At 41.8% G+C, this 27,500-nt stretch overlaps 3 protein-coding genes across 11 annotated transcripts in view; 2 read left to right on the top strand and 1 right to left on the bottom strand.

Annotated features, from left to right (window-relative positions):
• Nucleotides 1-4,905, top strand: part of LOC108254925 (synaptonemal complex protein 3) — a 5,938-nt gene extending 1,033 nt beyond the window's left edge. For 2 of the 6 annotated variants that reach the window (XM_017450409.3, XM_017450408.3), the window contains exons 2-9: nt 582-673; nt 867-930; nt 1,337-1,371; nt 2,101-2,218; nt 2,528-2,627; nt 2,836-2,934; nt 3,142-3,246; nt 3,967-4,905. In XM_017450409.3, the coding sequence (XP_017305898.1) occupies nt 628-673; nt 867-930; nt 1,337-1,371; nt 2,101-2,218; nt 2,528-2,627; nt 2,836-2,934; nt 3,142-3,246; nt 3,967-4,020 (621 nt within the window). In that variant the 5' untranslated portion in view covers nt 582-627 and the 3' untranslated portion in view covers nt 4,021-4,905. Of the gene's footprint in view, nt 332-581; nt 674-866; nt 931-1,336; nt 1,372-2,100; nt 2,219-2,527; nt 2,628-2,835; nt 2,935-3,141; nt 3,247-3,966 lie in introns of all 6 variants that reach the window. The other 4 variants (XM_017450410.3, XM_017450404.3, XM_017450406.3 and 1 more) reach the window with 4 other exon arrangements.
• cept1b (choline/ethanolamine phosphotransferase 1b) lies at nt 4,386-15,256 on the bottom strand. Of its 3 annotated transcripts, none has more exons than XM_017450399.3 (10): nt 14,848-15,256; nt 13,215-13,286; nt 12,787-13,088; nt 11,439-11,586; nt 9,870-10,011; nt 8,393-8,477; nt 7,645-7,776; nt 7,186-7,344; nt 6,241-6,366; nt 4,386-6,147 (listed from the first exon to the last, which is right to left on the bottom strand). In XM_017450399.3, exons 1-10 carry the CDS (start codon nt 14,858-14,860, stop codon nt 6,040-6,042), a joined length of 1,287 nt encoding a protein of 428 aa, XP_017305888.1. In that variant the 5' UTR covers nt 14,861-15,256; the 3' UTR covers nt 4,386-6,039. The 3 variants fall into 3 exon arrangements, with proteins under 3 accessions (XP_017305888.1, XP_017305887.1, XP_017305890.1); XM_017450398.3 differs by lacking the exon at nt 8,393-8,477 and adding an exon at nt 8,043-8,127 and having other exon boundaries at nt 14,848-15,251; XM_017450401.3 differs by lacking the exons at nt 8,393-8,477; nt 14,848-15,256 and adding exons at nt 8,043-8,127; nt 13,992-14,129.
• Nucleotides 15,257-15,612: 356 nt separating this feature from the next.
• Nucleotides 15,613-27,500, top strand: part of stk38b (serine/threonine kinase 38b) — a 20,633-nt gene continuing 8,745 nt past the window's right edge. The window contains exons 1-4 of one of the 2 annotated variants that reach the window (XM_053674207.1): nt 15,613-16,029; nt 22,748-22,884; nt 23,440-23,491; nt 27,438-27,500. The exon at nt 27,438-27,500 is cut by the window's right edge and continues 60 nt beyond it. In XM_053674207.1, coding sequence (XP_053530182.1) covers nt 22,754-22,884; nt 23,440-23,491; nt 27,438-27,500 — 246 coding nt within the window. In that variant the 5' untranslated portion in view covers nt 15,613-16,029; nt 22,748-22,753. The remainder of the gene's footprint in view (nt 16,030-22,747; nt 22,885-23,439; nt 23,492-27,437) is intronic. The other variant, XM_053674206.1, reaches the window with a different exon arrangement.

Genomic DNA, 27,500 nt, shown 5'->3' on the forward strand with positions numbered 1-27,500 from the left:
ACGATATAAAATACCGTAATTGCTATAATGTTTTATATAACTGTGTCATTGAACCAAAGTAAATATCAGGTAAAAAAAAAATTCCCCAAAATAATAATAAAAAAATGGTATTAAACATGTCGTCGTCGTTGTTTTTTTTTAATGGCACAGCACTGACTGTTTAATACGGGTCTCGTGACGTCCCTGAGTGCTCGAGCTGTAAAATGCTAACCGGCTAATGCCCCGCCTGAGGTAAAGAAGAAAAAAAAGCGGGACAGTTAGTGTAGTAGTTAGAATGGTTTTGATGTAGTTTAAACGTTAGTATAGCTTTGTGTTTACATGTTTTTTTCAGGTCATAACAACTTTTTTATTTAGATAAGTAACTGCAGCTAGCTACTGTTCCGTTAGTCTGTTTAATATCAGATTGGTAGCGTAATTCTACCAATATTTCTTTAATTATGTATTTAAGCAGACGCCTTTTAAACTCTATATGTATAAGTAGCCAATTCAAATAATGTTTAAAGTATATTTTTAAAAATATTGCTGTAAGGATGGGTTGTTTAGCAGTGTTGAGGCTAAGTGCTGTACCGTCTCTCTGACAGGAGCTGAAGTAAAACTGAAGATTAATTTGACTATTAATAAAGAACAATGTCTCTTAAAGACTGTACTTCTTCCAGGGACACCAATAATACAGGTATTTATTTTTGAAAATAAGATACAGACTGTCACGACACTGTTAATTATGTACATGTTATTTATTATTATTATTATTATTATTATTATTATTATTAGTCCATACACACATGAGCACCAGCTGAAGTGTCACCTACATCCCTAACCCTATCCCTAATCCTGTTTAATGTGAAGTAAATCCTGTTTTTCTTCAGGTGCCACAGTGAGGAGACCGAAGCGGCGCTCCTCCACAGACAGGAGTCTCACAGTCTCACACGGGTGAGGAAATAAACATAAATAAAAATAAACATCCCATTTAATCATCTGATCGTCAGAGACTGAATCTCAGAGAAACCCCCCCCCCCCCCCCCCCCCCCCGTAACACAGCACTGTTTATTTAAAAATACTTCATTTAGTGGCTACAAAAATGAATTTTATGAATTTTATATTTTAAAAAAATGTGTAAAACAGTTTAACCCCAGATCAGCTCCTTCCAGTCTGTGTGTATGTAATGTAATTTTTATTAAAAAATTTTAATGTAATAAAAATATAACATGGTATCCAAGATTTTTCAGAAGAGTATTGTGACATAATTGATGGTGATATAGATATGATGCTGTGGTATCGCTCAGCTCTAGCACTAGTATAAGGTTTTATTTTAATGTTAATGTGTCTGTCTCTGCAGTGGTGAGGTGAAGACCATGCTGGACACGTTTGGAGGTGATGTATTTACACCACATGTAACATACCTTCCTCAGGTAGTGCTGTAGAACTTACGTTTTACTGGGACTCATCTGGAGAACAGAGTTACGGGACGTCCTTCACTGAGAAGGACGCAGAGTGCGTTAGAACATGGGTTCTCAATCTGTTAGTAGCCAGGGACCCCTTTAAATGGAACATACTGTACTGCCTGAAGTATGTGCACCCCTGACCATCACACCCATATGTGGTTCTTCCCCCAAAATGTTTCCACAAACTCTGAAGCACACGGTTGTGTAGAAGGTCTCTGTATGCTGTAGCTTTACAGTTTCCCTTCACTGGAACTAAGGCCCAGACCTGTTCCAGCATGACCACCAGGACTCCTTAGCTTCAAGGTGGTGTTATTTATAATCTGGACCTGACTGTCCATTTAGCTATCATGTTTATTCGTGTTCCTGATGTAGACTTGGTAAATGTTGACTGTGCTAAGTGTAGAGCTCACTAAAACATGCTTTGAGTTCAAGTGGTATTTCAGGTGCTTCGATGGTATGCAAATAAATGTGTTAATCTTTTTAACACGTTAGTTTATAATTAATTAGTCACACTTCATGAATGCGTTAAAAAAGCCTGCCAGCCCTGGTATCATGATAATATGGGAACGTGTGATTCTAGTATAAAATCTCTGGAGATGTCTGTCAGCTGTGACTTTATACAGAGGCTCATTATATTCTCTGTGTGTTCTTCCTCCAGCGGAAATAAACAAGTCGTTTGTGGCTAAGAGGAAGTGTTTAGAGTCGTTCACCAGCTCATCTCTGAAAACCAGCCAGCAGAAGATCGAGGCACTGTGGAGGTCTCATCAGAGAGAGCGGTAACACATCGTTAATTATAATAAATACAAAGCCAGTGAAGCTGTGTAGTTGATTAATAATTCTAATATGATTAAAGATTCCTGTGCAAGTGTAGATTGCAGTTATTTTTGGTGTAGAGCCCAGCATGATCGCCGTGTTCGTATTTGTCTAAACGAACCGAACCAAGGGAGAAAATTCACCAGGTTTCAAAACAAATGCTCCAAACGAGCCCAGTGTGAAAACCACCTAAATCTCCAGCAGATACTCTGAGCAGAAATCTGTCTGTCTGATGAGTAACATGATGACATGATGTGTGTTGTGTATTCCAGGGCTCAGGCGTGTGAGGATTACAGCACTCGGTTCTCATCCGTGTTCCAGCAGTGGGAGAGCGACATGCAGAGGAACAAAGACCAGGACAAGAAACTCACGGTACTGCTGATCATCTCTGAGGACCTGTAGAACTGATGCTCACAATTCATCACTCATTTAATATAATAAACTGTTCAAATACTAATGTAACTCTCTCTCTCTATCACACACACACACACACATCCAACAATTTGTAATGCTTGTAGTATTGTTCAGATTGTAGTGCTCGACACTGTAGTGGTGTTTAACTGTGTTTATTTGATGTCAGTCTCTGTTCCAGCATCAGCAGATTATGTTTCAGCAGATGAGAGCTTCACAAACCGAGAGACTGAAGATGCTCAAGGAGATTGTAGATCACTATATCAAAGTACACACACACAAACACCCCTTTTTGTTCAGGAGGATGCACTTTAATAAAGTCACACATGCAGAAATTCTGCACAGATGATGATTGTGTTCTAAAAGCCAAACTGTTTGTGTACTGTTGCGTGTGTGTGCGTGAGAATACTGAATGAGACTGGATGATGTTTTATTTATGTGTATAATGATTTTGTTTATTGCTTTGTCCCTGCAGAGCACACAGGCGCTTCAGGATGCTCACGAGGAGCAGAACATTGTGGCCATGAGTGAGTTACGCCAGGAGACGGCACTGCTGCACAAGAAAATCCTGATGAACACAGTAAGTGTGTCCTACCATCAGGTCTGATAGTGAGGGTGTGTCTCGACAGGCTCCTTGGTTCAGCAGGAGGTGAATCAGTACGTGGTGTACAGGAGTTGGGGCAGTGGTAAGGACCCTGGCTCATTACACACTGGGACACGGATAACATCCGGCCACGCGACTACGTACTCGCCTTGTAAAACGTCACCAAAAATTTAAACCGTAAAAATATTAACGACATATTACTTGTGTTTTGCCTACTAGCAGTGTTAGCTTAATCACACGTATTTCTGTCATATGTTGAGCAGGATCGTAGGTGAGATAGTGGATTTAAAAAAACAATCATGAAACACTTAAGTCGTTAGACTCAAACAAACTGTAATATAGAACGTCAAGTAAAGTTAAAACTCGTTATCGTAAGAAATCGTTTAGACGGAAGTTACCTGAGAGTTCGTCCCCCGTTTCTTTCGAGCTGAGAGGCTTCAGAAAACGTGATGTCATTTCCAGTAAGGGAACATCGAGCGCATCAATGCTCCCTGGGTTTTGTGGTGCATTGTGGGATTTTTTATGGAGAGAACGTTCCAGTGCTCTGAGATTGGGACAGCCCTTAAAATGGATGACTCCATGTTCAGCACCCTAACTGCTGAACTAGGGAGCTGATTGAGACGCACCTGGAGTGTATTCTACTCTACTGTTCTCAGCCAATCAGAATGCTCGTTACTGAATGCTGTTTCCCCACAGCAGCAGGAGGAGATGGTGTCAGTCAGGAACGCTCTGCAGTCCATGCTCATGTAGGTACTGACGCAGGTTTTTACAGACCAAGACGAGGCCGTGTGTGTGTGTGTGTGAGAGAGAGAGAGATCCTTTACTCAGAGGTTCAGAGTTACAAATGTCCTCCTTTCTTCTTCTCAAATCTACACTCAGGTTCACTCTGCAGTCTGGAACTAAATATAGTATAAAATAAATAAATAAATAAATCCACTCCCACCCCCAAATAAATTTACTGAGAGACTCTGAATAAACTGTGTGTGAGTAGTGTGTATAATTATACTGAGTGTATGTGTGATCATTGAGCATGTGATTAGTGTGTAGGTGTGACTAGTGTGTGTGATTAGTGCAGTTCCACTGAATGAGTGTAAGTAAAGCGTAAAATTTACAAATGAATTTTAAATGTCTTTTTTTTATTAATTCCATGTAACATTCGAGGCAGACTGAACGCTGCCACACACCCACAGCGTGGATTCAGGCACAGAATGCAAAAGCAACATTAAATAAAATATTTTTTACAATAATCCATATGTTAAAATAACAGAACAGTAGCTGATGTGTGAGGATAAGTCACACACACACACACACACACACACACGTGTTCCGTAAGAGTGCTGTAAACGTGTACACATCAGTGTGTCAGTGGAGCAGGATTATTTCACACAGCACGAAGAAGAGCTTCAACTTATCGAAGAGGATTTAATAAAAATCCAAATAAATGGAGGGAGTCAGGAAACTGCTTTAGAAACACAATAAATTATTCAGGAAATGTAGATTAGATATTAATAAAAAAAAACAAGTAACAAAATAAAGGGACAAAAAAATAGGAACAAAGTACTTTCAATTTATAATATAGTTTATGGAATATGTTTAAGTCAATGGAAAATATTTAGTTTTAGAAAAATAAACAGGGCAAAATCTTAATTCAGAAAAATAGAAAGTGGGCAGAAGGAACAAAAAAATGTGGTTAATTTGAAGGTTACAGCATTACCATGTTACCTGCTGCAGGAAACCGTGAGACGGGAGAGTAGGAGTTGTTTAACTGCACTGAGGCGTGAGAGCAGGTGAGCTTCATCAGTAAAACTGTTCCACTGAAACGTCCACACTGTCCTCTTCATCACTCTCTCACACACACACACACTCCACTAGCCCAGACGGGTTTCTGTAGTCCTGCGCTGGAGCTACTGGGCTGATGTACATAACCAGTATCAGAGCAGACTGGGTTCCAGCTGTGTGTGTGTGAGAGAATCAGCACAGGGGACAATGTGTACAGATCAGCTTATGGCTGGAGTCTGAATTAAACTTCACACACACACATAGATACACAAAAAAACAAAACAAGAGATGATACCTGTTTTTACAGAATACAATAAAATGTATAATGATGATGGATTTACAAATAACAATACATCTGTAGCAGCAGTCATCATTCATTTGGACTTAATTCAGATAGTATTACATGTAAATTAAAAAGAACAATAAACAACCAAAGCATGCAATACTGAGGAGATGAGGGGGCGAGGCACGGGGCGAGGCACGGGGCGAGGCACGGGGCGAGGCACGGGCCGCGAGTCAGGTTCATACGGTATAATCACCATACTGTATTACAGATCTGTGTTAATATCCTCACTGTGTGCGTGTGTGTGGGGAGGACAGAATGGGCGTGATCTCAGAATGGTGATCATTATCACCACGACTGCTAAAGATCGGCGGTTGCCATGGAAACACCAATGAAGACGCCGACAAATCAAATTTACTTCTCTAACCTCTTCTCTTTTTTTATTTTAAAATGCAAGTTTCTAAAGTTTTCTCAGAGATGTGATGAGATTTAGCACCTGTTATTACTTACACACACACACACACACACAAAGCATTAGTTTTTACTTTTAGTACAGAATAATTTAAATAAAAGTAAGTTTTTTCATTGTCAGTTAAAGTGTTCATAAACTTATAATCACATCTTTTATAAATCATGTGATCAGGATCATCCTGTGGCACGCTGACGGTTTTAAACACACACACAGAGTCGGCAGCAGTGTGCGTGTCTCATTGAGCTGCTACTGGTTTAATTTTGAAGATGAAGATATGAAGGTGTGAGGCAATCTGGTTACACACACTCACACAGTAACGCACCAGATCAAACAGCGACAGCACCTGTAAAACACAACACACACGCACGCCCTTCATTAAGCACTGCACTGCGTTCACACTGTTCCAAGTTTTAGCCAGTTGAAACCGATTCCTCACCAGTGCGATCCACAGCACCACATACTCGTCTATAAAACTGTTAAAATACTGATTGAGAAACAGAAGTCCAGGACCCAAAAACGCCACGTCGTGAAGATGCATCTCACTTTTCGTCATGTGTGCAACCTTTTGGGAGAGACAACAACAACAACAACAACAACAACAACACCACTCGATCTGATATTCATAACACACCAAACAAAATACTGTCAACATACTGTTCAGACGGGATTAGTTTTCAGAGTCTGTGTGTGTGTGTTTAGGTCATATAATCTGAGGATGTGTGTAGTAATTCTGAAGGGTTCACTCGGGATAAGTGATTTGTTGTAGGGGGCGTGGCCATGCTTGATTATTGGTAGGTCACATGACCATAACTAACAGCTCACAGTCTGTACCTAAACTTCCCTAAAACCCAGGCCGTGTCACTGCTCTGACACGCCCTTTTAAAGGGTATGTATACCTCACTGTTCTCAGTTTTGTAAAACGATTGTGAAAGAGAAAAGAGCAATCGCTTCCTGGAGTCTTTATAGCGAAGAAAAAACACTAAACACACGATCTTTACCAACATGTCAGTGCGGACGGGTAAAAGGTCTACTGCTCCGGTTACAAAACAGAACATTTCTGTGGTAAATGAACCACATGAATAACATCCCTGAAATACTCCAGAAATAATTACATTACACACCTCCACAAAACTAATCCCATCTGAACAGGGGTTTAGTGTGTGTTAGAGGGGACTAAAGGAGCAGAACTGGAAAAACACTGATACGATTCAGTCTGCAATTTATACACTAGAAGATCTGCATGTTACGAGTGTGTGAGAGTGTGAGTGAGTGTGAGAGTGTGTGTGTTTGTTTGTGTGTGTGTGTGTGTGTGAGAGTGAGTGTTTGTGAGTGTGTGTGTGAGAGTGTGTGTGAGTGTGTGTGTGTGTGCGCGTGTATTCACCACAAGTTTGTTGGTGATTTTGGCGGAGACGAAGCCGAAGGCGAGGATGTACAGACAGGGGTGTTTCTCAAACAGCTGGATGGCGGACTTCTTATAGATCATCATAGCGAGCAGTATAACAGAGCCGATGTGCAGGACTGGTGATAACACACTCGTCCCCTGAGACCAACAAACACACACACACACAGTGACTTTCCAGTTTCAGTCAGGATTCAGTTTGAATAAATACAAACACACACTACATAATGATTTATTACAGTCATCTGTGCCACGATGCAACAGGACTGAGCTGTGTATATGTAAATAATAGTAATAATAATAATAATAATAATAACAATAATGCTACTTACTAAATAGATTAATAGCTGCACTTCTGAGTGTGTGAGATATAATATGGATTTGAAGTGGTGTGTTCTTGTGCAGTGTGTGTGTGTGTGTGTGTGTGAGAGAGAGACTCACGGCAATGGTGGAGCCGTTCTTTCCGACTCCTCCTGTGAAAATGACTCTAAAATAATTAGTGCAGCAAATCACAGCACCAACGAACGTACACAGAGCCGGGATAATCTTCATCTGGATGTTTAATACTGGGATCTGGCAACCCGAAAGACACACACACACACACACACACACACACACACATACTTGTTCACTTACTCTGCTCTGGTGTAGTGAGGTTATGCAAATTACTTTTATGCAAATGACACAGAATCGCTCCATTCAATGCCGATTAGAAATGAAGTCACACACACAGCGTCAACTCCATAAAGATAATTACTGTTAATAGTTAATTAGTAATTAGTCATCAGTTATCAGTCATTAATTACTATTAAAGAGGAATTGTGTACATTGTGAATTACCAGAGCCTGCCAGAAAGCAGATCCGCCCACTGCAGCCAGCAAATACATCACCATAATGAAGATCTGCACCTCAGTCACATCAATACTGACACACACACACACACACACACACAGGGGAGGAACAGAGGGATGGAGGAAGAGAGGGATGGAGGAAGAGAGGGATGGACAGACAGACAGATGGGGAATAGTGTAGTAGAGAGGGATGGACAGACAGACGGAAGAGAGCAGTGTTAGTTACAGCAGTAAACTTGTTTCCTGTCAGTGTTGTGGGCAGATAAGCAGGAAGTGGATTGCTTCATTCTTGTAGCAGTTAGAGCAGCTGTGATTGGCCGATCGGTGCTGGATTTTACCGTTAACTTCCAGAATTTGGGGCCGATGATGGCGGTGAAAATGTGCAGCAGAGCCAAAGACAGCTGCAGCTCTGTGCTGTCAAATCTACACAGTGTTACACAGAGGGACGCGTCTCAACTCTGCCCTCGACTGACCAACACAACCACACAACCGTACAGTTACATTACAGAGAGAGCACAGTCACGGCCGGCGCTGAAGAGCTGTGCGATTAATCAAATTCTCCATTTCAATTCAGAGTATGGCCTCCGACGATTATGAAAACAAAATGATCGAGATAAAACGATTATTGAACCGCGTTCCGTTTCACAATGTTCTGGTTTTATCTTTTTAAAAACCATAAGCCATTATTCACCCCTCCCTAAAAGCCCAAACTCGCTCCCGCAGACTGCGGTATTTTTAGTTCAGCTCGAACCAAGATGACAGAAAGAGAGCCTTTGGTCCACAAGAAAGATAAAACCGTCTAAGTCATGATCTCGATATTGACCAAAATAATCGTGATTATGATTTTTGCCATAATCGAGCAGCCCTATGGCATTGTACGCACTATGTGACTATAAGTGTTATATCAGCTTCACGCTAGAGCTAGCAGTGGTAGAAGAGTACTTCTCCACCAGGTCAGCCACGGTGGTCCGGTTCACCAACACTTATCTACTGAATAAAACAATGTCTCTGATCTGAAGACTTTGGAAATGAAAAGTAATGAGCTCCACAGCAGAGCCTGTGGAGATGTTTTAACTAGAAATAGAGCTCCACACTGCACAGAGCTGGTTGTTGTCTGAAAGCTACTGAAGAGCTCCTGTTAACGGTTATAACGTGGTGTGTGTCGGTTGTTGCATGCCAGAGATAATATCGGGCTATCGGTCACTCACAGGTAATCCCTGTTTTAGAAAAACCCGCGAAAGAATCCAATCATCATGTGAACAATGTGCTCTCTCTGTATTTTAACTCTATGAACACAACAGCACCCCCTACTGACCCATGTAACAGCTAAACAGAGCATGTACGCAGGGTTTCCCGAAGTTTTCAGAGGGCTTAGGTGCTGTCTGGGTTCCTGGGGGTGATGATGGTGGGGGTGGAGATGGTGGGGGTGATGATGGTGGTGGGGGTGATGATGGTGGTGGGGGTGATGGTGTTAAAATGATTGGAAGAAAATTTTAAGTTATATTATTTACCGACCATCGGTGCTCTGCAAAAAGACAGGTGCTGCGCCTAAGCCTTTCTGTGGTGAGGAAAACCCTGCGTACGCTACATATAAACAATGACAATAAAATTACACCACTGAGGACAACCTGCAGAGTTTGGTGTGTTTCCTTATATCTAACACTCATCTCTCTTTTGTGACAGTGTTTGCTTTGGACATGCTCTGTGTGTGTGTGTGTTTGTGTGTGTGTGTGTGTGTGTGTGTGAGTGAGTGAGTGAGTGAGTGAGTGAGTGAGTGAGTGAGAGAGAGACAGACAGAGAAAGAGAGAAACTCACATGCCAAATCGCAGCGTTCCAGAGACGTAGGTCTGCCAGTGAGCACAATAAAACATAAACATTCCCGCAAAACAGCAGAAAAACATCCAGTCTGGATTCGTCCCCAACTGAACTGCTATACTCGTCCCCAACACCACAAACACTGCGCGCACACACGCACACACACACACACACACACACACAGAGAAGAATGTAAAACAATAAAAGAGTCAGAATGAAAGTCAGTAAATCAGTTCATCTACAGGAGAAACACAGCGTCTCCATCCAACTTCACAGATAAAAAGTTCAGACACACACACTCTCACACAGAATAAACAACACACACACTCTCACACACAGAATAAACAACACACACTCTCACACAGAATAAACAACACACACACTCTCACACACAGAATAAACAACACACACACTCTCACACACAGAATAAACAACACACACACTCTCACACACAGAATAAACAACACACACTCTCACACACAGAATAAACAACACACACACTCTCACACACAGAATAAACAACACACACTCTCACACACAGAATAAACAACACACACACTCACACACAGAATAAACAACACACACACTCTCACACACAGAATAAACAACACACTCTCACACAGAATAAACAACACACACACTCTCACACACAGAATAAACAACACACACACTCTCACACACAGAATAAACAACACACACACTCTCACACACAGAATAAACAACACACACTCTCACACACAGAATAAACAACACACACTCTCACACAGAATAAACAACACACACACTCTCACACACAGAATAAACAACACACACACTCTCACACACAGAATAAACAACACACACTCTCACACACAGAATAAACAACACACACTCTCACACACAGAATAAACAACACACACTCACACACAGAATAAACAACACACACACTCTCACACACAGAATAAACAACACACACACTCTCACACACAGAATAAACAACACACACACTCTCACACAGAATAAACACACACTCTCACACACAGAATAAACACACACTCTCACACACAGAATAAACAACACACACACTCTCACACACACTCTCACACACAGAATAAATAACACACACTCTCACACACAGAATACATACACACACTCACACACAGAATAAACAACACACACACTCTCACACAGAATAAACACACACACTCTCACACAGAATAAATAACACACTCTCACACAGAATAAATAACACACACTCTCACACAGAATAAATAACACACACATTCTCACACACAGAATACATAACACACATTCTCACACACAGAATGCATAACATTCTGACACAGAATAAATAACACACACATTCTCACACAGAATAAATAACACACACATTCTCACACAGAATAAATAACACACATTCTCACACAGAATAAATAACACACATTCTCACACAGAATAAATAACACACACATTCTCACACAGAATAAATAACACACACTTACACTAGACTGAAGTATATAAGTGTATGAGTGCAGATTATATTGTGGTGTGTGTGTCAGAGGTGTTAAGTAGGTGTTTATTGACTCGTACCAGTGGACAGAGAGTCACAGCCGTGATCAAACAGCTCCCCTAGTGGTGATGAGCTGTTAGTGCGCCGAGCCTGTTTCCCATCGATCGCATCCAGAGACTGATATACAAACAGACCTACTGCACACAGCAGGTACGCCCACAATGGAGCCTGAACGCACACACACGCACACAGATATACACAGGATAGTTAAAAACAGTCTCTCTATACCTGTCGGTTATGAATCAGAATCACTCTGTATCTGTCAGTTATGAATCAGTCTGTACCTGTCAGTTATGAATCAGTCTGTACCTGTCGGTTGTGAATCAGAATCACTCTGTATCTGTCGGTTATGAATCAGAATCAGTCTGTACCTGTCAGTTATGAATCAGTCTGTACCTGTCAGTTATGAATCAGTCTGTACCTGTCAGTTATGAATCAGTCTGTACCTGTCGGTTGTGAATCAGAATCACTCTGTATCTGTCGGTTATGAATCAGAATCAGTCTGTACCTGTCAGTTATGAATCAGTCTGTACCTGTCAGTTATGAATCAGTCTGTACCTGTCAGTTATGAATCAGTCTGTACCTGTCGGTTGTGAATCAGAATCACTCTGTATCTGTCGGTTATGAATCAGAATCAGTCTGTACCTGTCAGTTATGAATCAGTCTGTACCTGGCAGTTATGAATCAGTCTGTACCTGTCAGTTATGAATCAGTCTGTACCTGTCGGTTGTGAATCAGAATCACTCTGTATCTGTCGGTTATGAATCAGAATCAGTCTGTACCTGTCAGTTATGAATCAGTCTGTACCTGTCAGTTATGAATCAGTCTGTACCTGTCGGTTATGAATCAGTCTGTACCTGTCGGTTATGAGTCAGTCTGTACCTGTCGATTATGAATCAGTCTATAACTGTCAATTATGAATCAGAATCACTCTGTACCTGTCGGTTATGAATCAGTCTGTACCTGTCAATTATGAATCAGTCTGTACCTGTCAGTTATGAATCAGTCTGTACCTGTCGGTTATGAATCAGTCTGTACCTGTCGGTTATGAATCAGTCTGTACCTGTCGGTTATGAATCAGTCTGTAACTGTCAATTATGAATCAGAATCACTCTGTACCTGTCGGTTATGAATCAGTCTGTACCTGTCGGTTATGAGTCAGTCTGTACCTGTCGATTATGAATCAGTCTGTAACTGTCGATTATGAATCAGAATCACACTGTACCTGTCGGTTATGAATCAGAATCAGCCTGTACCTGTCGGTTATGAATCAGAATCACTCTGTATCTGTCAGTTATGAATCAGAATCAGTCTGTACCTGTCGGTTATGAAACAGTCTGTATCTGTCGGTTATAAATCAGTCTGTACCTGTTCGGTGGCAGTGGGACAGTAATAGACGAGCACGAGCGTGGTGAAGGCGTTGGTGGCGAGGCCGATGGTGGTGATGAGGTTAGGTGCGATCCACGGGGGCATGCAGCTCACCAGCCACTCCCAGTAGCACTGCATTATGGGTTCGAGCAGCGATCTCCCGGCACTGCTGTAGCGATGCTCCTCCAGACGCTTCAGTTGGTGCCGAGTCAGCACCGGAGCAGGAAGCTCGATCAGCCGCCGCAGCACAGGGGGCTCCGGCCCCCCACGGCCCCCCCGCCGCCCACTCATTCCCCCGCCACCTACACACACACAAACACATACAAAGCTGCTCTTAACAAGTTGGTATAAAGTGGGAAACACACTGAGAATCAGAAGTCAGTTTAAAAAGCTCAGCTTGTCTCTGATTGGCTGCAGCATTCACTTACCTGTTCTTCTGGTTCTGAGGTGCACAGCACCTGTTCCACTCCACACACACACTCTCTCACTCCACACAGCACCTGGAAACAGAATAGAGTGTAAAAACAGTAAATAAATACTTATGATTAAACCTGATTAAGTGCCTGTGTTTATTTCACTTGCTGTTGCAGGAAGTGTGTAATATTGCAGGGATCAGTGCAGAGATGATGGCACTGTACTGAGTACTGCATTACACACAAAAACCATGGCATGGTGAATTAAAACGCCAAATAATGTTTCTGAAAGAAGGTTTCAGAAATCCCAGAGATTATAATGTTTATTCATTCACTCTGTGCTCGTATTTCACTGATCATCTTCCAATAATGAGGTGATTTCTATTTAGTGCAGTGTAATGTCTGAAGGGGAGTAATGATACCGCATGGTGCAGGTGATGGTGTGTGTGTGTGTGTGTGTGTGTGTAGTAAATGGTTATTATAAGCTGTCAGACTGAAGCTGATACAGAGTGAAAGTTCAGAGAAATGAACCTGACAGCACTATAATCACTGCAGATGAAGCTCACTGCACCGCATTCTCTCACTTTTTAACATTCTCTCCTTTTCTAGATTCTTCTTTATAGCCCCTTTTTCTCTTGTCATGTTTGTTAGCTTATTAGCCTCGGCTGCTAATTCCCCTTCGGACCGGAGGCTTCACTGTTGCTAACCAGTTTAGCTCAGCTTCCTCGCGCTACAAACAGAACCAACCCGCTGGTGTTCAGTTAAAGTAGCAGTACTTTACACTATACTCACTCAGTTACTGCGCATTTATATATTTATCCTCTTCAGTGTGTCACCTTCTCCTCCTGCTCACTAACACACACCACAACTTGTCACTGCGTCCCCTTCTGCCTAGTTCGCAATGCGCACGCGCGCCGTCTACACCTATGCGCATGCGCGCCGTCTACACCCATGCGCATCTCACGTAGTGTACAGTGCTCCGAGTCACTGACGCGGATTTTCTGAATGAATACCGATCATCACTGATATGCAGAGTAGTAATGAAGAAACAAACTTTTCAAAGATTCGAATCAACTGAACACGCTGGCGACACCTGCTGGTCAAAACAGTGTAAAAGCAACGAGATCTACAGTATGCGCAAGCATAATGACACCTTTTACAGAACAATTACAAATATCTTCACAACATTGTAATGTTCCATCCATCTTCTGTACCGCTTATCCTACAGGGTCCTGGAACCTGGAGCCTATCCCAGGGAGCATGGGGCACAGGGCGAGGTACACCCTGGACAGGGTGCCAATCCATCGCAGGGCACAATCACATACACACTCACACAGCCATTCATACATTATGGACTGTTTGGACACGCCAATCAGCCTACCATGCATGTCTTTGGACTGGGGGAGGAAAGGGAGTACCCGGAGGAAACCCTCGCAGCACAGGGAGAACATGCAAACTCCACACACACAGGGCACACACACCTGGCAACGTGAGACGAACACCCACTGTGTAATGTTTCCAATATGATTTACAAATCATTAAATACAATTAAATATTAGTGCTCGTATTCTGTGTTTTAGTTAGAGTCTTTGCTAATCAGACCATTTACATGTGATTACTATCACTCTACCTTTTTAGTTATACACACCTGTGTTTGTCATTAAAGCTGCCTAGCAAAATGAAGGTGGTGTTATGATTCAGGAGAAGGACCATGATGATATTCAGGTTCAGTTTTAATTCATACATCATAAAACTGACCCGAAACCAGTTAAACTCATCGTAGACACGGGTTCGTGGGTTCACTTGGAGATCAACGCCCCCTAGTGGCAAACAAAGTTTCGAAACAATGATGACGTAGCGAAGCCTCGTTTTCGGAAATCACGTGACTTGCCCAATTTGATACGCGCTCCGAACCACTGCTTCGAAACAAAAGGTCCGTAAAGGTTTCTAAGCTTCATGAAGCAGTGTTTCAACAGCAGCCATCACTACAGATCCCTCAAATCCACACCGGAGTCTCCCCGCGGTTCTCACACACTGACGGACCGCGGAATTAACACTCTGACCGTTTATTTTAACCCCAACACATTTCCGTCCTGCAGGAAGGCGGTTCGAGGGCGTCACACATGCGCAGAACCTGCGCATAAAATCCTCAAAAACCCATAAACACACATACTGCTATATGAAATGTCTAATAGGAAATGTTTTAAATGGGATCATCTCAAATCCATGAACTGTTCAGGAAAATAAAGTTGTGTTTAAGGGAATAACCAGTTATTCACACTGCCCCGGGAATCAGCGACTGAACTGGAGTCCGTTTATACACAGTTAAAGACAGATTAGGAAAGTGGTTTAGGTGCTTGCCCAATTCTTTGTGAGCAGTTAGTTCTCGTTATTGTTTGACCAGTGTGTGTGTGTGTGAGAGAGAGAGAGAGAGAGAGAGGTGTTTGTGGGTAGTTTTAGAAGAAGGGAGGGGCATTTTTACGTATTTCGGCCGAAACTCGTCATTTTTGTCGGAGACTCCGAATTTCTTCATTCTGACTTTCACTCCATTAAACACCTTCACGACTTTTTATTGTATACAACAGCGCGGTTTCATTTCTGAACACACACACTGGAGAGACTGGTCAGGGAACTTCTCAACGTGTGTGCGTGTGTGTGTGTGTGTGTGTGAGAGAGAGAGAGAGAGAGAGAGAGAGAGAGAGAGAGAGAGAGAGAGAGACTCTGTGCTGTGTGTGTGTGTGTGTGTGTGTTTGTCGACGTGAAGTTGGCGGAGAAGAACAAAAGCATCGCGGGAAGCGTTAAAGAAAAGAGCTGAACTTTCCAACCGCAGGTAACAGCGTTTAATCCGGATTTAATAAACTGGTTTAATGGTGAAAAATATGTAATGCAGAAAGTGTTAAAAGGATCTGTCTGAGATTTTATACCAACTTTTACTGACCACGTCATCGCACTTACTCACTTCATCCCTAAAAACAAACCCGACTGGTGATGAACTAACACTTACACTGAGTATTTAACTTACACTGAGTATTTAACTTACAGTGACTTACACTGAGTATTTAACTTACAGTAACTTACACTGAGTATTTAACTTACAGTGACTTACACTGAGTATTTAACTTACACTGAGTATTTAACTTACAGTGACTTACACTGAGTATTTAACTTACAGTGACTTACACTGAGTATTTAACTCACAGTGACTTACACTGAGTATTTAACTTACACTGAGTATTTAACTTACAGTAACTTACACTGAGTATTTAACTTACAGTGACTTACACTGAGTATTTAACTTACACTGAGTATTTAACTTACAGTGACTTACACTGAGTATTTAACTCACAGTGACTTACACTGAGTATTTAACTTACACTGAGTATTTAACTTACAGTAACTTACACTGAGTATTTAACTTACAGTGACTTACACTGAGTATTTAACTTACACTGAGTATTTAACTTACAGTGACTTACACTGAGTATTTAACTTACAGTGACTTACACTGAGTATTTAACTCACAGTGACTTACACTGAGTATTTAACTTACACTGAGTATTTAACTTACAGTAACTTACACTGAGTATTTAACTTACAGTGACTTACACTGAGTATTTAACTTACACTGAGTATTTAACTTACAGTGACTTACACTGAGTATTTAACTCACACTGAGTATTTAACTTACAGTGACTTACACTGAGTATTTAACTCACACTGAGTATTTAACTTACAGTGACTTACACTGAGTATTTAACTCACAGTGACTTACACTGAGTATTTAACTTACAGTGACTTACACTGAGTATTTAACTTACACTGAGTATTTAACTTACAGTAACTTACACTGAGTATTTAACTTACAGTGACTTACACTGAGTATTTAACTTACACTGAGTATTTAACTTACAGTGACTTACACTGAGTATTTAACTCACACTGAGTATTTAACTTACAGTGACTTACACTGAGTATTTAACTCACACTGAGTATTTAACTTACAGTGACTTACACTGAGTATTTAACTCACACTGAGTATTTAACTTACAGTGACTTACACTGAGTATTTAACTCACAGTGACTTACACTGAGTATTTAACTTACACTGAGTATTTAACTCACACTGAGTATTTAACTTACAGTGACTTACACTGAGTATTTAACTTACACTGAGTATTTAACTTGCAGTAACTTACACTGAGTATTTAACTTACAGTAACTTACACTGAGTATTTAACTTACAGTAACTTACACTGAGTATTTAACTTACAGTGACTTACACTGAGTATTTAACTTACACTGAGTATTTAACTTACAGTGACTTACACTGAGTATTTAACTTACACTGAGTATTTAACTTGCAGTAACTTACACTGAGTATTTAACTTACAGTAACTTACACTGAGTATTTAACTTACAGTAACTTACACTGAGTATTTAACTTACAGTGACTTACACTGAGTATTTAACTTACACTGAGTATTTAACTTACAGTAACTTACACTGAGTATTTAACTTACAGTGACTTACACTGAGTATTTAACTTACACTGAGTATTTAACTTACAGTAACTTACACTGAGTATTTAACTTACAGTGACTTACACTGAGTATTTAACTTACACTGAGTATTTAACTCACACTGAGTATTTAACTCACAGTGACTTACACTGAGTATTTAACTTACACTGAGTATTTAACTCACACTGAGTATTTAACTTACAGTAACTTACACTGAGTATTTAACTTACAGTAACTTACACTGAGTATTTAACTCACAGTGACTTACACTGAGTATTTAACTTACACTGAGTATTTAACTCACACTGAGTATTTAACTCACAGTGACTTACACTGAGTATTTAACTTACACTGAGTATTTAACTCACACTGAGTATTTAACTTACAGTAACTCACACTGAGTATTTAACTTACAGTAACTTACACTGAGTATTTAACTTACAGTGACTTACACTGAGTATTTAACTCACAGTGACTTACACTGAGTATTTAACTTACACTGAGTATTTAACTTACAGTGACTTACACTGAGTATTTAACTTACAGTAACTTACACTGAGTATTTAACTTACACTGAGTATTTAACTCACACTGAGTATTTAACTTACAGTGACTTACACTGAGTATTTAACTTACACTGAGTATTTAACTTGCAGTAACTTACACTGAGTATTTAACTTACAGTAACTTACACTGAGTATTTAACTTACAGTAACTTACACTGAGTATTTAACTTACAGTGACTTACACTGAGTATTTAACTTACACTGAGTATTTAACTTACAGTGACTTACACTGAGTATTTAACTTACACTGAGTATTTAACTTGCAGTAACTTACACTGAGTATTTAACTTACAGTAACTTACACTGAGTATTTAACTTACAGTAACTTACACTGAGTATTTAACTTACAGTGACTTACACTGAGTATTTAACTTACACTGAGTATTTAACTTACAGTGACTTACACTGAGTATTTAACTTACACTGAGTATTTAACTTGCAGTAACTTACACTGAGTATTTAACTTACAGTAACTTACACTGAGTATTTAACTTACAGTAACTTACACTGAGTATTTAACTTACAGTGACTTACACTGAGTATTTAACTTACACTGAGTATTTAACTTACAGTAACTTACACTGAGTATTTAACTTACAGTGACTTACACTGAGTATTTAACTCACAGTGACTTACACTGAGTATTTAACTTACACTGAGTATTTAACTTAGTGACTTACACTGAGTATTTAACTTACAGTAACTTACACTGAGTATTTAACTTACAGTAACTTACACTGAGTATTTAACTTACAGTAACTTACACTGAGTATTTAACTTACACTGAGTATTTAACTTACAGTGACTTACACTGAGTATTTAACTTACACTGAGTATTTAACTCACACTGAGTATTTAACTTACAGTGACTTACACTGAGTATTTAACTCACAGTGACTTACACTGAGTATTTAACTTACACTGAGTATTTAACTTAGTGACTTACACTGAGTATTTAACTTACAGTAACTTACACTGAGTATTTAACTTACACTGAGTATTTAACTTACACTGAGTATTTAACTTAGTGACTTACACTGAGTATTTAACTCACAGTGACTTACACTGAGTATTTAACTCACAGTGACTTACACTGAGTATTTAACTTACAGTACCTTTCACTGAGTATTTAACTTACAGTAACTTACACTGAGTATTTAACTCACACTGAGTATTTAACTCACAGTGACTTACACTGAGTATTTAACTTACAGTGACTTACACTGAGTATTTAACTTACAGTAACTTACACTGAGTATTTAACTCACACTGAGTATTTAACTTACAGTAACTTACACTGAGTATTTAACTCACACTGAGTATTTAACTCACAGTGACTTACACTGAGTATTTAACTTACAGTAATATACAGTGAGTATTCAACGTTCAGTAATATACACTGAGTATAAAACAATGAGTATTTAACTTTCAGTAAGTTTTCAACTTTAATTCATGGCTTTGAGATTTAACCTTTTACACGCTCATTCAGAGGAGGGAATTAAAGGCATTGCAGGAGTTTATATCACACTGTAGATGTACATTTAGCAGCAGAGGTGGGTAGAGTAGCCAAAGAGTTTATTCAAGTAAAAGTAAACAACTTATAATTACTGAACTAACAGTAATAATGTAAAGAATGATGTGAGTACGAGTAATAAAGAATCCGATGAGACGACTTAAGTAGAAAGCAACTGGTTACTTGGGATCTGATTAAAATGAAGTGAAAATCCCGAATCTCTGACTGTACACAGAACTGTACATCTCACCTCTACCTGAAAGTCTGTTCTGTTTATATGATATAAAACCTGGGTACAGGTTCAAGATGAATCAGCAGATCCCAGTCCTGTGTTGGGTACAATAACAACCTGGCATTTTCAACACAAAATCTCTCTCACACACACACACACACACAAAAAACCCAAACATTTTCCCAACAGTTGACTGTTGACTATGGAACAGAACAGAAATGAAAGTGTGTGTAGAGAGAGAGAGAATGTTTGTGTGTGTCTTGCCTTCATCAACACGCTCGCTTCTACCCCTCTTCGGCCGTTATCTTCCAGGACCGATCCGTTATAAAAGTCAGGGTTGTTGCGTCCGCATTCAGACACTGCAGCGCATGGCGAGACTCGTGACCTTATTATGCGTGATATAAACTAATTATTAAACTACATATATTTATTAATATTTAACAGTAACAGAGGAATGCCACCGAGAGTAGAGAAGTAAAAGTACGTTTCTGTGATTAAAAATGAGCTTGAGTAAGACTATTAGGACGACCCGTTAATCCTACTTTTTTTTGTAATTAACACTTTTATTGATTCACAAGTTAACACACAGAGACAAACAACATGTATAATGAATCAAACTATTTTAACATAAATCCTCAGTATAACCCCTCCCCCTACCAACCTCCCACCCCACCCTGGTCCCCCCACGAACACCCCTGTGGTCAATAGATTATAAACTCACATATCCAAAGAAAGAAAAATAAATAAAAATACAATAATCAAGTATAATCATAGACTAAACTCTAAATTATTGTTAATCCTACTCTTAAAAGTAATTATCTTTCAAAAAGTTCCTGGTCAGTGTAAGGAAGTGAATATAGCGTGTTACTACACACCTCTGATTGCAGTGAATTAATTCTGCTTTAACACCTTAATTCACTTGTGTAAAAGTTTAATTAACCCTGGTTAATTATACACTGCAGGTGTTAATGTTTTATTGTGAATGTTCATTAAGAAGTGTAAGAGTTTAGCGTCAGAAACACTGGTGTATGTACGCTATAGTCTGTGCTTTGTTACTTTGTATTAAGTAAAATACGCCACGTTCTTTCCAGATGCGTGTACACAGTCTGTAAAAAATACTGACATGACGGATTTGGATTAAAATCCTAGAGATACTCAGGTAATAATTACATCACACACTTAACTAACTCCATCTGAATAGGGCTTTAGACCATTTAGTCACAGACTCGGTCTGAATCACGGAGTCGCAGACTCGGTCTGAATCACGGAGTCGCAGACTCGGTCTGAATCACGGAGTCGCAGACTCGGTCTGAATCACGGAGTCGCAGACTCGGTCTGAATCACGGAGTCGCAGACTCGGTCTGAATCACGGAGTCGCAGACTCGGTCTGAATCACGGAGTCGCAGACTCGGTCTGAATCACGGAGTCGCAGACTCGGTCTGAATCACGGAGTCGCAGTCTGGCCGCCTCTAAATGTAAAGAGAGAGAGAGAGACACACACACACACACGTTCTGCACTTCACTGTTTTTAGGTGGAGTGTGCTTGTCTCTAAAGTTAGTGCGCTCGACCACGGCTGTGTCGCACACCACTAATCACTACCTGAACTTCACAAACAAAGTACTGCTTATTTGACTGTCTCGCCTCAGCGTGTGTGTGGGTGTGTATGTTTGTGTGTTTGTGTCTGGGTGTGTGTGGTGTTGTTAGCTCACAGTGAGAAAGCGTTTGGGATTATTTGATCTTTACAAAAAAACAGAAGGTGTTTGTGTGTGTGTGTGTGTGTGTGAGAGAGAGAGAGAGGAATGACGTTAGCTTTATGAGTAATTCTTTAAAAAGGGAAGTATTTCTTATAACTAGAGATGTCTGCCCAATGTTCTCCTTCACAGTCAATGCAAATAACCCTGTGTGTGCGTGCGTGTGTGTGTGCTTGCGTGTGTGTGTGTGTGCTTGTGTGTGCGCCTATGCGTGTGTGTGTGTGTGTGTGTGTGTGTGTGTGTGTGTGTGTGTGCGTGCGTGCAGGTTTTGTCATTTTTATTTCTCTGATGTTTTCTGTAAGTAAGCTCATGTTATCATGTTAATAATATAAGAAGAAGAAGAACCCAAACACAATACTGATTGGTCTATAATTCATAGCTTTATATATCTTTAACTCTTTAACCCCCAGGAAAGTAACTGTCTCATGGGTTTCTTGATGAGGTTAATGTAATGTGGTGTTTAATGTGATGTGAAGATGACTTTCTGTCCTCCAGGGACACAGCCACTGATTTTAAAACCCAGAAATGTCTGAAGGTTTTGTTTTTAATTTGCATCCACGGTGTAGCAGTGTCTTTACTCAGGGTGTGGACATTTTAGCACAGTTTACACCCCAGTGTCCTCTGACTTCTCTGCCTCTTCTGCTGCGTAGATCATTCTCTGGGATCGCACTCGTTCTGAATCGAATCACGTTCACAGGCTTCTGAGTGGAGCAACAGAACAGGGTTTACACTATTGATCACAAGTCTGAATTCCACAGACATCCAGTAGAGCACAACGGGCCATGCGCTCTCCTGTCCATCACAGTGACACTAGCCAATCATGGACATCTGTCAGCTCATGTATGTGGAAGAGGGTACATAGCACTTTAGATAGATCTAGCAGGTGGTGTGTGTGTGTGTGTGTGTGTGCGGTCTGCATTGTGTGATAAACTGGGTGTTTGTACTTGTGTGTGTGTGTGTTTTAGGTAGACATGGCGATGCGAGGCCACACCTCCGGGTCATTAATGAGTAATCACACGAAGGAGAGAGTGACCATGGCCAAGGTAACTCTGGAGAACTTCTACAGTACACTGATCACACAGCACGAGGAGAGAGAGATGAGGTACATACACACACACACACACACACACACACACACATACACACACACACTCACAGACACACACAGACACACATAGAAGTGTAGGATATGTTTTTCTCAGTGACCCAGTTAATAATAAAGTGAATTTTTACTACTTATTAACTTTTAATGAGCACTCAGAAACTATACATTCAGAACACACACACACACACACACACAAATGCACACACGTGCATACTTTTGCCACATTGACCAGGGCAAGTGTGTGTGTGTGTTTACTGCACATTCCATACCTTTCAGAATGTTCTGGTCTTTTGTTTTAGTTGTAGACTCATGCTGAATCACAGACTCATTACGACTCGTATCCTCATTATGAATTAAAAACACGTTATAGATAAGAGCTTCAGACACATCAAAGAGTCACTGCGTCACTGACTCTGAATTTGATTCACTCGCACTGAGGTCTATCGCAGACTCTATCTCTGAAGTCAGATGTCAAGGTCCATTTTCTGTTGTGCGTATGTGCCTTGAAGTGTGTGGGGCTTTTTATTTCCATTTTTTTGTGACTGTATTCAGGCAGCAAAAACTGGAGAAAGTGATGGATGAAGAGGGACTTCCTGATGAAGAGGTGTGGACATGTCCTGAATCACACTCTTTACTGTGTTATAATCCATTATCTGTATCTGCTAGTCTATATGATGCACTGTATAATGAGCAGCCTGTGGTGTAATGAGGTGTAATGAGGTGCAGTGAGGTGTAATAAGATGTAATGAGGTGCAGTGTGGTGTAGTGTGAGGTATAATGAGGTGTAGTGAGGTGCAGTGTGTTGTAGTGTGAGGTTTAGTGAGCTGTAGTGTGAGGCGCAGTGAGGTGTAGTGTGAGGCGCAGTGAGGTGTAGTGTGAGGTGCAGTGAGGTGTAATGAGGCGCAGTGAGGTGTAGTGTGAGGTGCAGTGAGGTGTAATGAGGCGCAGTGAGGTGTAGTGTGAGGTGCAGTGAGGTGTAATGAGGTGCAGTGAGGTGTAGTGTGAGGTGCAGTGAGGTGTAGTGTGAGGTGCAGTGAGGTGTAATGAGGTGCAGTGATTTGTAGTGTGAGTTATAATGAGGTGTAGTGAGGTGTAGTGTGAGGTGTAATGAGGGGCAGTCAGGTGTAGTGTGAGGTGTAGTGTGAGGTGCATTGAGGTGTAATAAGCTGGAATGAGGTGCAGTGAGGTGTAATGGGGTACAGTGAGGTGCAGTGTGAGGTGTAATGAGGTGCAGTGAGGTGTAGTGTGAGGTGCAGTGAGGTGTAATGAGGTGCAGTGAGGTGTAATGAGGTGCAGTGAGGTGTAATGAGGTGCAGTGTGGTGTAATGAGGTGCAGTGAGGTGTAGTGTGAGGTGCAGTGAGGTGTAGTGTGAGGTGCAGTGAGGTGTAATGAGGTGCAGTGAGGTGTAATGAAGTGCAGTGAGGTGTAATGAGGTGCAGTGAGGTGTAATGAGGTGCAGTGAGGTGTAGTGTGAGGTGCAGTGAGGTGTAATGAAGTGCAGTGAGGTGTAATGAGGTGCAGTGAGGTGTAATAAGATGTAATGAGGTGCAGTGAGGTGTAGTGTGAGGTATAATGAGGTGTAGTGAGGTGCAGTGTGTTGTAGTGTGAGGTTTAGTGAGCTGTAGTGTGAGGCGCAGTGAGGTGTAGTGTGAGGCGCAGTGAGGTGTAGTGTGAGGTGCAGTGAGGTGTAGTGTGAGGTGCAGTGAGGTGTAATGAGGCGCAGTGAGGTGTAGTGTGAGGTGCAGTGAGGTGTAATGAGGCGCAGTGAGGTGTAGTGTGAGGTGCAGTGAGGTGTAGTGTGAGGTGCAGTGAGGTGTAATGAGGCGCAGTGAGGTGTAGTGTGAGGTGCAGTGAGGTGTAATGAGGCGCAGTGAGGTGTAATGAGGTGCAGTGAGGTGTAGTGTGAGGTGCAGTGAGGTGTAGTGTGAGGTGCAGTGAGGTGTAATGAGGTGCAGTGATTTGTAGTGTGAGTTATAATGAGGTGTAGTGAGGTGTAGTGTGAGGTGTAATGAGGGGCAGTCAGGTGTAGTGTGAGGTGTAGTGTGAGGTGCATTGAGGTGTAATAAGCTGGAATGAGGTGCAGTGAGGTGTAATGGGGTACAGTGAGGTGCAGTGTGAGGTGTAATGAGGTGCAGTGAGGTGTAGTGTGAGGTGCAGTGAGGTGTAATGAGGTGCAGAGAGGTGTAATGAGGTGCAGTGAGGTGTAATGAGGTGCAGTGTGGTGTAATGAGGTGCAGTGAGGTGTAGTGTGAGGTGCAGTGAGGTGTAGTGTGAGGTGCAGTGAGGTGTAATGAGGTGCAGTGAGGTGTAATGAAGTGCAGTGAGGTGTAATGAGGTGCAGTGAGGTGTAATGAGGTGCAGTGAGGTGTAGTGTGAGGTGCAGTGAGGTGTAATGAAGTGCAGTGAGGTGTAATGAGGTGCAGTGAGGTGTAATAAGATGTAATGAGGTGCAGTGAGGTGTAGTGTGAGGTATAATGAGGTGTAGTGAGGTGCAGTGTGTTGTAGTGTGAGGTTTAGTGAGCTGTAGTGTGAGGCGCAGTGAGGTGTAGTGTGAGGCACAGTGAGGTGTAGTGTGAGGTGCAGTGAGGTGTAGTGTGAGGTGCAGTGAGGTGTAATGAGGCGCAGTGAGGTGTAGTGTGAGGTGCAGTGAGGTGTAATGAGGCGCAGTGAGGTGTAGTGTGAGGTGCAGTGAGGTGTAGTGTGAGGTGCAGTGAGGTGTAATGAGGTGCAGTGATTTGTAGTGTGAGTTATAATGAGGTGTAGTGAGGTGTAGTGTGAGGTGTAATGAGCGGCAGTCAGGTGTAGTGTGAGGTGTAGTGTGAGGTGCATTGAGGTGTAATAAGCTGGAATGAGGTGCAGTGAGGTGTAATGGGGTACAGTGAGGTGCAGTGTGAGGTGTAATGAGGTGCAGTGTGAGGTGTAGTGTGAGGTGCAGTGAGGTGTAATGAGGTGCAGTGAGGTGTAATGAGGTGCAGTGAGGTGTAATGAGGTGCAGTGTGGTGTAATGAGGTGCAGTGAGGTGTAGTGTGAGGTGTAGTGAGGTGTAGTGTGAGGTGCAGTGAGGTGTAATGAGGTGCAGTGAGGTGTAATGAGGTGCAGTGAGGTGTAATGAAGTGCAGTGAGGTGTAATGAGGTGCAGTGAGGTGTAATGAGGTGCAGTGAGGTGTAGTGTGAGGTGTAGTGTGAGGTGCAGTGAGGTGTAATGAAGTGCAGTGAGGTGTAATGAGGTGCAGTGAGGTGTAATGGGGTACAGTGAGGTGCAGTGTGAGGTGTAATGAGGTGCAGTGAGGTGTAGTGTGAGGTGCAGTGAGGTGTAATGAGGTGCAGTGAGGTGTAATGAGGTGCCATGAGGTGCAGTGAGGTGTAGTGTGAGGTGCAGTGAGGTGTAGTGTGAGGTGCAGTGAGGTGTAATGAGGTGCAGTGAGGTGTAATGAAGTGCAGTGAGGTGTAATGAGGTGCAGTGAGGTGTAGTGTGAGGTGCAGTGAGGTGTAGTGTGAGGTGCAGTGAGGTGTAATGAAGTGCAGTGAGGTGTAATGAGGTGCTGTGAGGTGTAATGAGGTGCAGTGAGGTGTAATGAGGTGCAGTGAGGTGTAATGAGGTGCAGTGAGGTGTAGTGTGAGGTGTAGTGTGAGGTGCATTGAGGTGTAATGAGGTGCTGTGAGGTGTAATGAGGTGCAGTGAGGTGTAGTGTGAGGTGTAGTGTGAGGTGCATTGAGGTGTAATGAGGTGCATTGAGGTGTAATGAGGTGCAGTGAGGTGTAATGAGGTGCAGTGAGGTGTAATGAGGTGCAGTGAGGTGTAATGAGGTGCAGTGAGGTGTAATGAGGTGCAGTGAGGTGTAGTGTGAGGTGCAGTGAGGTGTAGTGTGAGGTGCAGTGAGGTGTAATGAGGTGCAGTGAGGTGTAATGAGGTGCAGTGAGGTGTAGTGTGAGGTGTAGTGTGAGGTGCAGTGAGGTGTAATGAGGTGCAGTGAGGTGTAATGAGGTGCAGTGAGGTGTAATGAGGTGCAGTGAGGTGTAGTGTGAGGTGCAGTGAGGTGTAATGAGGTGCAGTGAGGTGTAATGAGGTGCAGTGAGGTGTAATGAGGTGCAGTGAGGTGTAGTGTGGTGTAATGAAGTGCAGTGAGGTGTAATGAGGTGCAGTGAGGTGTAATGAGGTGCAGTGAAGTGTAGTGTGAGGTGCAGTGAGGTGTAATGAGGTGCAGTGAGGTGTAATGAGGTGCAGTGAGGTGTAATGAGGTGCAGTGAGGTGTAATGAGGTGCAGTGAGGTGTAATGAGGTGCAGTGAAGTGTAGTGTGAGGTGCAGTGAGGTGTAATGAGGTGTAATGAGGTGCAGTGAGGTGTAATGAGGTGCAGTGAGGTGTAATGAGGTGCAGTGAGGTGTAGTGTGGTGTAATGAAGTGCAGTGAGGTGTAATGAGGTGCAGTGAAGTGTAGTGTGAGGTGCACTGAGGTGTAATGAGGTGCAGTGAGGTGTAATGAGGTGCAGTGAGGTGTAATGAGGTGCAGTGAGGTGTAATGAGGCTGAAGTCTGTTTTGTCCACTGCAGAAACGAGTGAGACGTTCTCAGCATGCAAAGAAAGAGACGGATTTCCTGCGCTTGAAGAGGACA

Source organism: Ictalurus punctatus, chromosome 21 (genome assembly GCF_001660625.3).
Source record: "Ictalurus punctatus breed USDA103 chromosome 21, Coco_2.0, whole genome shotgun sequence".
NCBI lineage: Eukaryota > Metazoa > Chordata > Actinopteri > Siluriformes > Ictaluridae > Ictalurus > Ictalurus punctatus.